General features: G+C 41.9%; 1 protein-coding gene across 1 annotated transcript in view; it reads right to left on the bottom strand.

Moving 5' to 3' along the window:
• LOC124253968 overlaps positions 1-11,649 on the bottom strand; it is a 35,394-nt gene extending 23,745 nt beyond the window's left edge. The window contains exons 1-9 of the mRNA XM_046687820.1: positions 11,586-11,649; positions 9,630-9,711; positions 7,441-7,629; positions 6,379-6,466; positions 4,739-4,815; positions 3,651-3,791; positions 2,435-2,626; positions 1,222-1,371; positions 357-707 (exon numbers count right to left, since the gene is read on the bottom strand). Coding sequence (XP_046543776.1) covers positions 357-707; positions 1,222-1,371; positions 2,435-2,626; positions 3,651-3,791; positions 4,739-4,815; positions 6,379-6,466; positions 7,441-7,629; positions 9,630-9,705 — 1,264 coding nt within the window. The 5' untranslated portion in view covers positions 9,706-9,711; positions 11,586-11,649. The remainder of the gene's footprint in view (positions 1-356; positions 708-1,221; positions 1,372-2,434; positions 2,627-3,650; positions 3,792-4,738; positions 4,816-6,378; positions 6,467-7,440; positions 7,630-9,629; positions 9,712-11,585) is intronic.
• Positions 11,650-12,047: the final 398 nt, after the last annotated feature.

Below are 12,047 nucleotides of genomic sequence, written 5' to 3'. Positions count from 1 at the left end.
GTGATAGGTTATTTGCCTGTAGAGGTTAATTACATTATCCAGTTTCTGTTAAGCGCAAAACAATGTATACGTTGTGATGGATACACTTGTTCAGGGTTTTGTCACTACACTGTGTGTTGTTAAACGCCGCACTCACCAACATTCCAGCTATAATGGCGGCAGTCTGTAAATAATCGAGTCTGAACCAGACAATCCTGTGACCGATTCCGTAAGTCGCCTCTTACGATAAGCATGGGTTGCTGAAGACCAAACCTAACCCGGATTTTAACCGGTCAACGTAGTACTACGTCATGTAAACGCTTCCACGAATGAACATTAAACGTTGACTAAAAGATGACAAGTGTGTAGATTCTTACCTATATAGCGTAGGAAGATGTTATTTGAACGTTCAAGCCTCGTCGCGTTCCTGTTGAAGGTTTCGCACCAGTAGTATCCCACCAATGTTATTGGTGCGTCTCGCAAACCGAGAGAGACGTTCAGATGGACTCCGTCCCTCGACGTTGAATACATCACCACGGGTAGTGCGGTACCATTACGGTACCATGTCACGCCATGTTTCTCAGGGTTATAACCCTTGAAGTTACAGTTCAGTCGAGCAACTTCGCGAAATCTGGACTCTTTGGGTAGAAAAACCTCCAAATCGCCGGACTTTCCAATTGGACGTGTAGTGAGCTCTGTTAGTACCGAAGCAGTAATGCCAATCTTCTCTGAAAAACAACAATATTTGATTCGTGTGTTCAGTGAACAGATTAGTGAGACGACCAAATGGCGGTCCCTCGAAAAAAAACCACCCCGGGTTTTGTTCTCCGAGTGAAAGTCTTATAATTGGACATATTAAATTAGATCCGCATTGAAAGGTATTTGTTTCGTTCCCAATTTACACGTTTTATCGTTACCCGCCCCGACAACCAGGCTTGCTAAACGTGATTTACAAATACAAATTTAAACATCTCCATACCATTATTTTTCATGCTTAGAGAGAGTTTTTAATTCATATTTGTTTGGCTAAAATAAATGAAAAAAATCGACAGTCTGATCCATTTAACGGTAATGAGAAACAACAGACAACAGTTTGATTGTGGCCCTGTCACGAAAGTTAGTGTTTTAATGGGGACCATAATTCACATTGTGGACGGTAGGTTTAGGGATTAGTAAGCGGAAGAAAGTAGACAAACTGACAACAAAATATCAGCCTTGTCTGTGTATGTGTAGTAGGGTTACCTTCATAAACAGCGGGTGTTTCACATAAACCCGGCAGTCTTGAGTCGCAGTTCCAGTGGTAAGACATACTGGACCACTGTCTGTCGATGACGTTGCACGAACTACCAGCACCGACCCACGTAGGCCCACTTACCGGACTTTCCACCTCTTCTGCAAACAGTTCAAACTCCACAAAAGTGTCCATAAATGAAGAATAGTGTGGACATTTTCGTGAACATGCACTTTACCAAACACATTATTTTCCAAACTTCTGTCCTGCATAAAAACACGTTATGATTTTCCAGCATTTTCGGGAGCAGAATATTTCCTTCAGAACATCGTGTCATCAGGTACCAATTAAAAAGGAAGATGGAATATTTTCTATTTATAGACTCGTCGCTACAGTTTCTATAATGAATAATCTATAGGCTATGCGTACCATTATATTTTTTAATTTACTGTTATGACATCAACAATTATTATTATTGCAGATGTGTAAAATGATTCATGTGTCGAACATATGTTGACTGGTTCATGTCCGTTAATGTCAGTAGGCAACTTGTCACAGATACTCTGAACATCACACAGTGTTTACACAATGCCATTTAGTAAGTGGTCAAATGTAACACAAGTTATACTTGGGATTACACTTCCTCAGTAAAGTACAGATTCTAGTCCTTTTGTTGGGTTGAGTCCCATCCGGGATTCGAACCCACACCCTCAGAGTCCGGCACCTAATCACCAGCACACAAAGTCAGCCGGCTAACCCGCTCATACAAGTAAGTCTATTACTTAACAATAAAGAAGTCATTTCTAAGTGTGATCTTAAGACACCTCTGATATTTCACGTCTTTGCGCGAGTGTTTAAACAGAAAATTGCAGCACTAACACAAGGAACGTCTTGGCCTGCACTCTGACCTCCAGAGATTGCAGGCGCATGGAGAAATACTATGGCTGTCAATATCACGTGAACGTTACCCACGGCGTTGGAAATACGTCAAATACGGTGGAAATTCGTCAAATACGTTGGGTCATCAACGTCAGACAGATCGATAACATTAAGATATTACAGTTATATATTATGGATACAGTTCTTTACACCCATTGCTCGTTCTGGTCGTTTCGAATCAGCAAGTGGCCGGGAACACCACTCCAACCCCCAAAACATTTCGTTATGTCCGGCGTTCGTTATAACCATGTTAGTTAAAACGTAGTTTACTGAGTGAGTATATACCTGTTATACCCATCATCAGTTGAGTGGTTGCCCGGGAAACCACGTTATGGTGGAATATGGAGTCTACTCGGGCTAGCCGTCCACCGTCTTGTGTACAGACATTGTCTGCGTCCTCAAAAGTAGCAAGACCTTGCTCCTTGTAGCACTGTTGGAGCCATGGGGAGCCGTAATATCCGCGCGGACACGACGACACTGGAATAACGAAAGAATATAATAATATTATGGTCATTGTACAACAACGGTACTGGTCAGATGCAACCCCAGATGGACATCATAGACACGGACAAGTTCAGAACTGGTCACTTGAGGCAGCTGAGTGTTTATGTGATGAAGAATCTGATGGAGATGCAATAGTGTATGGGCGTGTTTGGGAGGACGGATCCTGTGCAACACAGATATGAGGTGAGGTGAGGTGAAATTGGATTTAACGTCGTGCTTGAGAATATTTCGTTCATATGACGACGTGCATGCGGGTGTATGTGCGGCTGCTTGTACTAGCCCTGACTTAAGCTGGTTTTATAGTGCTAGCTCACTGAGATACCATGCCGCAGTTAAGCATGAATACCCCACTCAGACACATTATACTGACTCCGAGCCGACCAGTCCTTGTTGTACCCATTAATGCCGAGCGCCAGACAGGGACCAACAAGTACCATATTTTAACGTCTTTTGGTATGACGCGGTCGGGGACGCTCTCCGGGCGGACGCTCTAACCACTACACCACGGAGGCGGTACACAGATATGATATTGATGGTGATGATATTATTATTGTTCTCATTATTGTTAGTCTTCGCTTTTATCGATCGCTTACAATCGGAATGCATGTTTAACGGATTTCATATTGTGTTCATAAGTCTGTTGAGAGTACGCTTTTCTCCACTCAAGATCTCATATTCCACAGGCAGTGTTACATGCATACAATTTGTTTATTAACACCAAGAGGCTACACCGTAGTAGTATGTTTTATGTGAAGCTGGCATTTGGGATCCAGCTTGTATTGCACTAACTTGAAACAAAGGATCCAGGATTCACATTGTATTGTGGCAGTTATTTGAAACAAAGGATCCAGGATTCACATTGTGGCAATTACACGAAACACAATGGAAAAACCACAAACATTTCTAGTGTCCCCCGCCGTGATATTGCTGGAATATTGCTAAAAGCGGCGGAAAACTAAACTCACTCACTCACTCTATGGAAACAAATGGATCATACTTATCTGGAGATTAAGTCTCAAAAGTTGTTCGGTTACACAAACGTATGGTAGGCGCACTGCATCACAGTCGGTGAGTGACACTGGTGTATAATCCCATCTTTGAGGTTCAGGAGTCTCTTGCTCTCTTGTCTCAGCAGGTCCTGAAATGACGACAAAGCATATATTTGATCATCCCAGGGATACTATATCTTTTCATGATCCAGGATTCACACTGTATGACACGATTACGCTATGATGACAGGGATCATAATCAGGTCGAATCTACATTTTCAAGCACCAATAAACGGGTCCTGGCAGGGTGAAGGGACGCCTATTTCTGCGGAAGGAGAAGCGACCCCTCAGACAAAACAACATTTCGCCTTCGAGAAACAGTAACTGTGATATAATAAAGAGGAAAGGGACCCGTCAGATAGAAGTATGTCAAGAATATAACTATTTTCCGCCAATTAGATGTAAGGCGTTATACAGTAAGGTCAAGGATCAGTACAGTTCAATTCAGTTGAAACATGTTAATTCCAACTCTGCCCAAGATACGACAATGCAGCTGCACATTGTATGTACTCTTCAAAATAAATGTAGGGAAACTTTTTTTATTAATTTTTAATTTACGATTGAAAACATTGGGAGATATATCGGAGTCAATCAATGTTGATATGATAATAATGAATGTTTTGAGAGTGCATCACCATTTGCACTTCCTTATGACAATAGTTGTTTGTACAGTAATCGCTCTTGAAAGATGATTGGTGTATGACGTGAAATGTGCATGTGAACAATTTTCATTTTCAAACAACTGTGTGGTGCAAGATGATTGTCAAATTTATGGTCTACAGTGATTTATCGACCTTCTCGAAAACCGTCAAAATCATGAAACACGTTCATCACAATTCTTGATTTTGACGGTTTTCGATCGCACGAACGTGTTTCACATGTCAGGTTTCCCTGCGGGTTTTTAAAGGGTGTATTTTCAAAACAATCATTGGTTACTGACTGCACCATGTCTCTGGTTCCTCCTAAATCAGAGCTTCAGTCAGTCAGGTTCTTGTTGCTTTGTTTAGTAATGACTCTGATAGTGAAATATTCGTACCAGTGAAGGTTGCTGATGTACACAACTGTCTGTCTCCTGGCTCTCCTTCGTCAGGTTGTCCAGGACCCCAATATATCCTGGTGCAAAACAATAGGGAACAATGTTGAATATTTCATTTGAAACTCATGTATATACAAATAGTACAGTATTTAGTATATACAATTATTAAAATTGATTTTTGAGAATGTTCACGGCAATTGTTGAATTCAAACTAAAAGCAAACTTCGAAAATGTTATTACATTAGTATATATGTTCAATTGTTAATAATTGACGATTTTATTTCTAAATGTTAAAATTACAGACAGTAAAATCAGACTTAGTTTCTCTTCAAATACGAACCCACAAAGAAACAGAGGTCTCAGGAGATCCTCTATCGGGTCACGTCAGAACGACTTTTCATCCGACTCGGAGTGTCTCTTACCAGATATGAAACATTCGTCACCCCTCGACAATTTCCGTAACATACAAAAAGGCTATTGATGAGGGGTATGTCCGATTATAATGCGCGTATGACTCCAAGACTTGGTCAAACAATCATTCAGAATTAGTGTGATGTGTTTTAATAGCATCTACAATAGTGAAGTTTCGGATATATGCTTAAATCCTAAGGGTTGACAAACCTTTACCTACGCCCGTTTGCGCTTAGACGGAACCCAGGCCACAAAAATTGCCACTGCAGGGACTCGAGTACCATTCGGCTTACCATGGAATAACGCGAGTCAATCACGATTGTTGCAGGCTTTGCCACGGCATCCGTCAAAATCATTGTCTCTCGCTATTATTAGGAATCAATGTTGGTTTTTCAGAGCGCCGTCGTGAATGAAAGTCGTGACACAAGTGTCGTTAGGCTCGATAGTGCTGGTTTTCTAATGGGTCTATGTCTACTTCTTGTCGGTCACAGCCTGTGAAAGTTCGTTCGGACATGCCTTGTAATGTGATGTGCTCAGATCATATGTATAATACTTGGTGGGGGTGTGTGGTCCTGTGCATTGGGCTCAGGTCACAAATCAGGTGAAGTTAAGCAACGTCGGGCGCGGAGACTATTTGGATGGGCGACCGTGTTTGGCAGCTTCACTTCTGAGAGGAGTGTATGAAATAATTATATAAGGCCCGTCCGACCGCCCGAGACGGGCTAGATTTCTGAAGGACGGTCTAATTTTACATCTTGCCAGCCCGACATCTGAGTGAATCCACCATATCTTGGTGTCTGGTCTGGTTAAATCCATTTTCGGCTGGTAACATTTTAAAGTTACCAGCCCTGATGTCTGGCTGGGCTTTTGGCTTATTTCATACACTGCACTGAGAGTTTCTTGGAATTCAGTCCTGCCTCACAACGAAGCACATGTGATACATGTGGTCTCACCTTAGGCAAATGAGTTTGTTCAAGATAGCCTCTGTTCACCCAGCAGGTGGGTGGGATAAGTCATGTGACTATAACCTTCTAGCGCCTAACAGGCAGCTTGGGTTATCCGGGGTAATAATGTGCTGTGCCTTGATTGTTATCGCTATGAGCATACCTAGTGTGGAGTTTGGTGCTATATAAATGGACACATTATTATTACTTGCAGGAACTACGATCCGACTGTAACGAGACAGTGTTTCTGAAAAATCAGAAAAAGAGTGAATTTCATCTACAAACCTCTCTGAAATATCGCCAGGGTTCTCGAGAGTATCCATTCTAAGTTTCCCATCAAGTATGTGTATACCGGTCCATGTTCGATTAATACCTGCGTACAGCAACAGAATGTACTGTACATAAATTTAAGAAAAACAAACAACGTTGAATAGATAAAAAGACAACATTTTAAAATCAGACTCTTTACCTATCATGATAAAACGTTCTCTACCCCTTAACACCATCACACGGTGCTCTAAACTATAACGTCTACAAACCCATAATATTCAAGAAAAGAAACCTTATTGAACATAAAATCACGATCAGTATTCATATTTTATGATTAAAGTACATTTAGAAACACAAATGTATTTCTCCCTTTGTCTTTTACTAACGTAAGGTTAGTTAATCGTTTACTAGCGTAATGTCACTTTGTCCTGTCCTAAACCCGACTCGATGAAAGGCACTTATATTTTTATGTTTAAAATCAACAATGTCTGCATGGTGTTTTAAACAAGGGTGTTTTATTCCAGTAATGGACAACATCGTATGATTTCATTTCGTGCGTGCGAATCTGTATCGAAACGCCCCACTCACATTTTGTCATAAATAACATTTGTCATCTTTGTACTTCTTCTAAAATGCAACTCAAAGAAGTATTTTATTTTATATTGCTTAACCAACTTATGAGCACTCCACAAATTGGTCAACTTTCTATTTCCTCGTGCTATTCGACATGCTGCGGCAAGACAGTGTCCAGTTAGCCTGATAGTGCTCATCTAAACCCAGATCTGACCAAAAGTTAAGTCACCGTTAAGAGAAGTCAAACTCAAATGAAACGCCAATTAAAATTCAGTTTGAGATGAGAGAGAGAGAGAGAGAGAGGGGAGGAGGTACTCTAAACGTTTTGACATCCATCCCAGACAAGTTCGACATATCATGAGTGGCATCGTCATTGTTATTTAAGCGTAACGTCGAACTGTTAAACTGCTTCACGTCATGACACTTGAGAAATCCAAACAGGGTTTCGTGTGACTTTTTTTGCTTGGAAATGAACGTCAGGATCTACTTCATCTGCATACCCACCATTTATGTTGAGGTAGAAAGAAAACGGAGTGCCTGGCTTCGTCGTGGACAGGTCATTGAAGCTGTACACAATACCAAGGTCACTGTGACATTTTTTCCAGGCGTCCGTCCACGTGGTCGATGAGCCGATGTAGAAGCAGTTGGTATTGTAGTGTGGCAGCCGAAAATATTCCGGGGGACACCTTTCATCTAAGGAAGGAAGACATGCTAGTCACATGTGATAATTCGTACAAGGGAAGTAGTATTTTCGAGAAATGGGTGATAGCAATATGTAAAACCACGCTTTGTAGTTTGCGTCCCTTGGGCGTACCCGGATCCGCGGGTCAGTTCGAATCCAATATTTCATTGTCATTTGTCTTACCTCACACATAAATGTCGTTTTCTGATGTACCCCGCTTACGAGCTTACATATTTTCTATGTTACCCACTGGAAATGCCGAACTGTGGGAATTCGTTTGATACTTCCTGTTAGTAGTGTTTGGGCTGTTGCCTAACTCCGGTACTCCTTTTATGATCCAATACCCGTGCTTCAAACAGTTCAAACTTAACATTGAGGTGTTCGGTAAGATAACTACGTTGTTCACTGGACCCTCGGGACCCATGGGTTGATGTACCCTCTATGTTTGTTTGTTTGTTTATATGCCTTCTGGGGCGGTGGGGTAGCCTAGTGGTTAAAGCGTTGGCTCGTCACGCCGAAGACCCGGGTTCGATTCCCCACATGGGTACAATGTGTGAAGCCCATTTCTGGTGTCCCCCGCCGTTACATTGCTGGAATATTGCTAAAAGCAGCGTAAAACTAAACTCACTCACTATATACCTTCTCGTAGGTATCACCAATCCGTTTACTTACTGCTTCACTCTGGGCTTTCATTTCACATTAACATGACACGCTATGATAAAACTCAACTTATGATACACACCGATTATACATAGGATCCTCAAAGGTATTACAGGGCGGCGTGTCTCATTATAATAGTCATCTAGTCTTATTCTCCTGTTGTCCCACAAGATAGGTCAATGGTGTTCAGATGAAGACTGAAGCAATATTGAACTCACGAAACAATTCAAGTGAACGTCGTTTTGGAACTATATCCTTTTGGGCTGGGACGGGTAGAAAAAATGGAATCGAGTACCCGCATGTGCTTACCCGAATCGGAATCGAGTACCCGGAAATGTAAGGAATACAACGCTTCTGTCATCTGTCTGAATATTCAATCACGAGTTGACAGAGATTATTATAGAAACTTGAAAGGATGACAAAAAGACATTAAAACAGATCTTAGTCTATTTAATTTACGTCTATTTAACCAACATAAAGAGTAACAGCATTACTTACATTCCTCGTTAAAACACAGAACCTTTCGTTCCCCCCGCTCATGCGTAGATAAATTACAGTCGTTAATAATAACCTTCATTAATCGGACAATACCAATGATGTAAATGTGTGTTACGTCAATTATGAAAAAGACAAGTTATTATCTGCCCTTGTTATTACAGAGTTCTCTCCCTTTCCGGGTACTCGATTCCTAGAAATAGGACTCGATTCCAGGTGTACCCGACGCGGATTTCGAGTACCCGAGTACCCGTCGCAGCCCTAATATCCTTCAGAATGTTTGTGTGAGTTTTGTATAACGCCACTGTTAACAGTACTGAATTTTAAGCAAGGCGTGTCAGACAGACTAGTTCTCAGGGGATGCTGGGCTGGCGCTTCACTGAAGCATACTTCTCTCTCATTGACTAATTATTCTTTGGGACTTTTCCATAAGTAGGTAAAATCCCTTTGTTTTTTTAACTATGGGTAGGGGTACTGGGCTGTGGGTGTTTTGGGAAAAAACATTCTGTGTGCCAGCTTGATGTGGCACACCAAATGAAGGCTACTCGGCAAAGCTAAATTGCCCCTTATTATAAAAGGCTAGGCCCCGAGCCAACCATCTGAAGGCGTAACATGATTTACGTGGCTTCAAGAAACAAGTGTTTCACGCCTGGGAGAATAGTGTTGTTGTTGTTGTTGGTGGTGGTGGTGTTTAACGTCACAATCTTCAATAATCCAACAACGTGACTGAATGGGTGCACTGCAATTCTGTAAACAGAATGACCTCCCGAGGTAGTTTGCACCGTTCCCACTGGGATCTCAAATGGGGTATAGTTCCAGTGACGCTATCTAAATGACATAGATAGGTGTACATTACCTTCCACAACGAGCGCCAGGGATACAGACGTCGCCAACAACAGATGAAGCGATGGCAGGCTTGGAAACAAAACCATGGTCAGCTGAAATTAACGAACCGTAGAAAATTGAAAATCGAAAATGCCTTAGACTTCGACGCTTGTATAAATTCATACTGATCACTGGATTTGGTTCAGGTGCCAGACAAACAAAGTAATAGTAGGTTCGAACTTTTGCCTGGTGTCCGCAAAGTTTGATTAACAATAAAGTTGTCTATCATTAGTTGTCCGTTAGTGACAACAGTTGATGACGTTAATGGAGACAATTCATGATCTAGTCATGAGCAAGGAAGATAATTATCGAGTACACAGGTGAGTGTACCACCATCTTTGTTTGTTTTGTTTATTGTTTAACGCGGCACTAAGCAATAATCCAGCTCTATGGCGGCGGTCTGTAAATAATCAAATCTTTGCTAGACAATCCAGTAATCAACAGCATGAACATCGATCTAAGCAATCGGGATACGATGATATGTATCAACCAAGTCATCGAGCCTTACCGCCCGATCCTGTTAGTCGCCTCTTACGACAAGCATGGGTTGCCTAAGGCCAATTCTAACCCGGATCTTCACGGGTCATGCACCATCTAAAATTCATTAAATACATAAAGGAAAGATATCAAACACATATTGCTGAATTGGCCACAGCTAAATCAATAAAACGGCAATTAATGGCAGAAACCACAAGCCGTAACACGAAACCCAAAAAAAGCACAATACTACCACATTTACAAAAATAAGTCACGATCCATTTACAAATGCATGAAATGATATTTACTGCGTTTTTCACAAGAGTAACAATACGCCGCGGTGTCCAGTCAAATGTTGCTTGCTCGGTGTTTATACCATTCGCCCGTCTGTGGATCTTCCAGGTCGAAGCTCTGGGACACTACGCCGAGGGCGGCAGTGTGCGTCAGAGTGTGAAGCAGTCTTTCTCTACCGAATAGGTTCATGAGACATACGGAAGCTCTTTAAGACAGCAAAACGCACGCTCTCTGTCTATCTGCCACTATGACTGCGTTCTACACCAGGACGTTAAACTTGCTCGGTATAGAAAAGAATGTTTCAGATTACGCCTCATCGAATATTGAATTCTGAGGACTTCTATGCGTGTTGCCTTTTCCCATGTGAATACTTGAATACTACTGCGGTACAGAATGTATCCAACGACATGCAACGTACTTCCCGTTAATCGTGACACGCAATATTACATATAGTATGAATTCGTTGGTATTGTTTGGATAAACTATGAAAGTTTGAAAACTGAAATTTTGGAAACTGTTTTATTCACAAAGGATCGTCGCAAGGAACGAATCTGTAGACTCCAAATCAACACGAACAGTGACTGTGTGAGTATGGTTTTACGCCGTCGTTAGCAGTGTTCCAACGATATGGGCTTCGCACATTGTACCCATGTGGGAAATCGAACCCTGATCTTAGGCGTGACGAACGAACGCTTTAACCATTAGGCTACCCCACCGTCCCATCAACGTTAAGAAGTCACTGGAAACGCTGTCAGCTTTCAAGGTGTTAAGCACTGATGTTAAATAACAGGCCTAGGTCGTTCTTAACCACGCCAAAAGGAGATCAAGTACAAGATAACATGCCTGCCTGACTCGTCGCCAGATTGAACGAACTTGGGAATGAGTATGAGACGGACCGAGGTGAAAATGTTCTAGACGCGGGAAGGACCTGTGAACACACCTCGTTCGGTACGGTCAACCGTCCCGTTCACAGTTACTTCACAGGTGAGAAACATGTCTATCTTCGTCATCCTCCAGTGACTTTACACAGTAAACCAAACACTGTCACGTGATCTATACAGTTTATCGAGTCACTTCAATACATCTTACGTTAAAATATATTAAACATAACACATTTCAGTTGAAATATACACAGGTATTAAATAGACAACGTTACCTGACAGTTGGATGTACCCTGGACTGGGGTGCTTCTCGCTGTGTTTGTCTATGGGGAGGGTAGGGCTCTGTATGGGTTCAATGAATGCTCGATCAATGAACAGCTCAGGCGTGACCAATGAACGCATATCCAATGTCGTCGTAAAAGGATAACTGAGTCAGAGATTCACGGCCGCATTCCGAACTTGTACTACTGGTTTGGGTGAATTTACGTGTACACGTGACGAGTTGTGATTACACATAAAATGAATAATATTTGTGAAGAAGGGGTACACTGTTAGGTGAAACAGGACAAAATTTAGAGTCAAAGTAAGTAATTATACTCTCTCTCTCTCTCTCTCTCTCTCTCTCTCTCTCTCTTTCTCCCTCTCTCTCTCTCTCTCTCTCTCTCTCTCTCTCTCTCTCTCTCTCTCTCTCTCTCTCTGTGCACGCGGAAAAAACCAATAGACACCTGGAAGAAAGG

The sequence above is a fragment of the Haliotis rubra genome, unplaced genomic scaffold, assembly GCF_003918875.1.
Source record: "Haliotis rubra isolate DU_JTF1 unplaced genomic scaffold, ASM391887v1 Scf56, whole genome shotgun sequence".
NCBI lineage: Eukaryota > Metazoa > Mollusca > Gastropoda > Lepetellida > Haliotidae > Haliotis > Haliotis rubra.
Note: the sequence above shows the minus strand (reverse complement) of the source record. Positions and strands in the feature narration are given on the sequence as shown.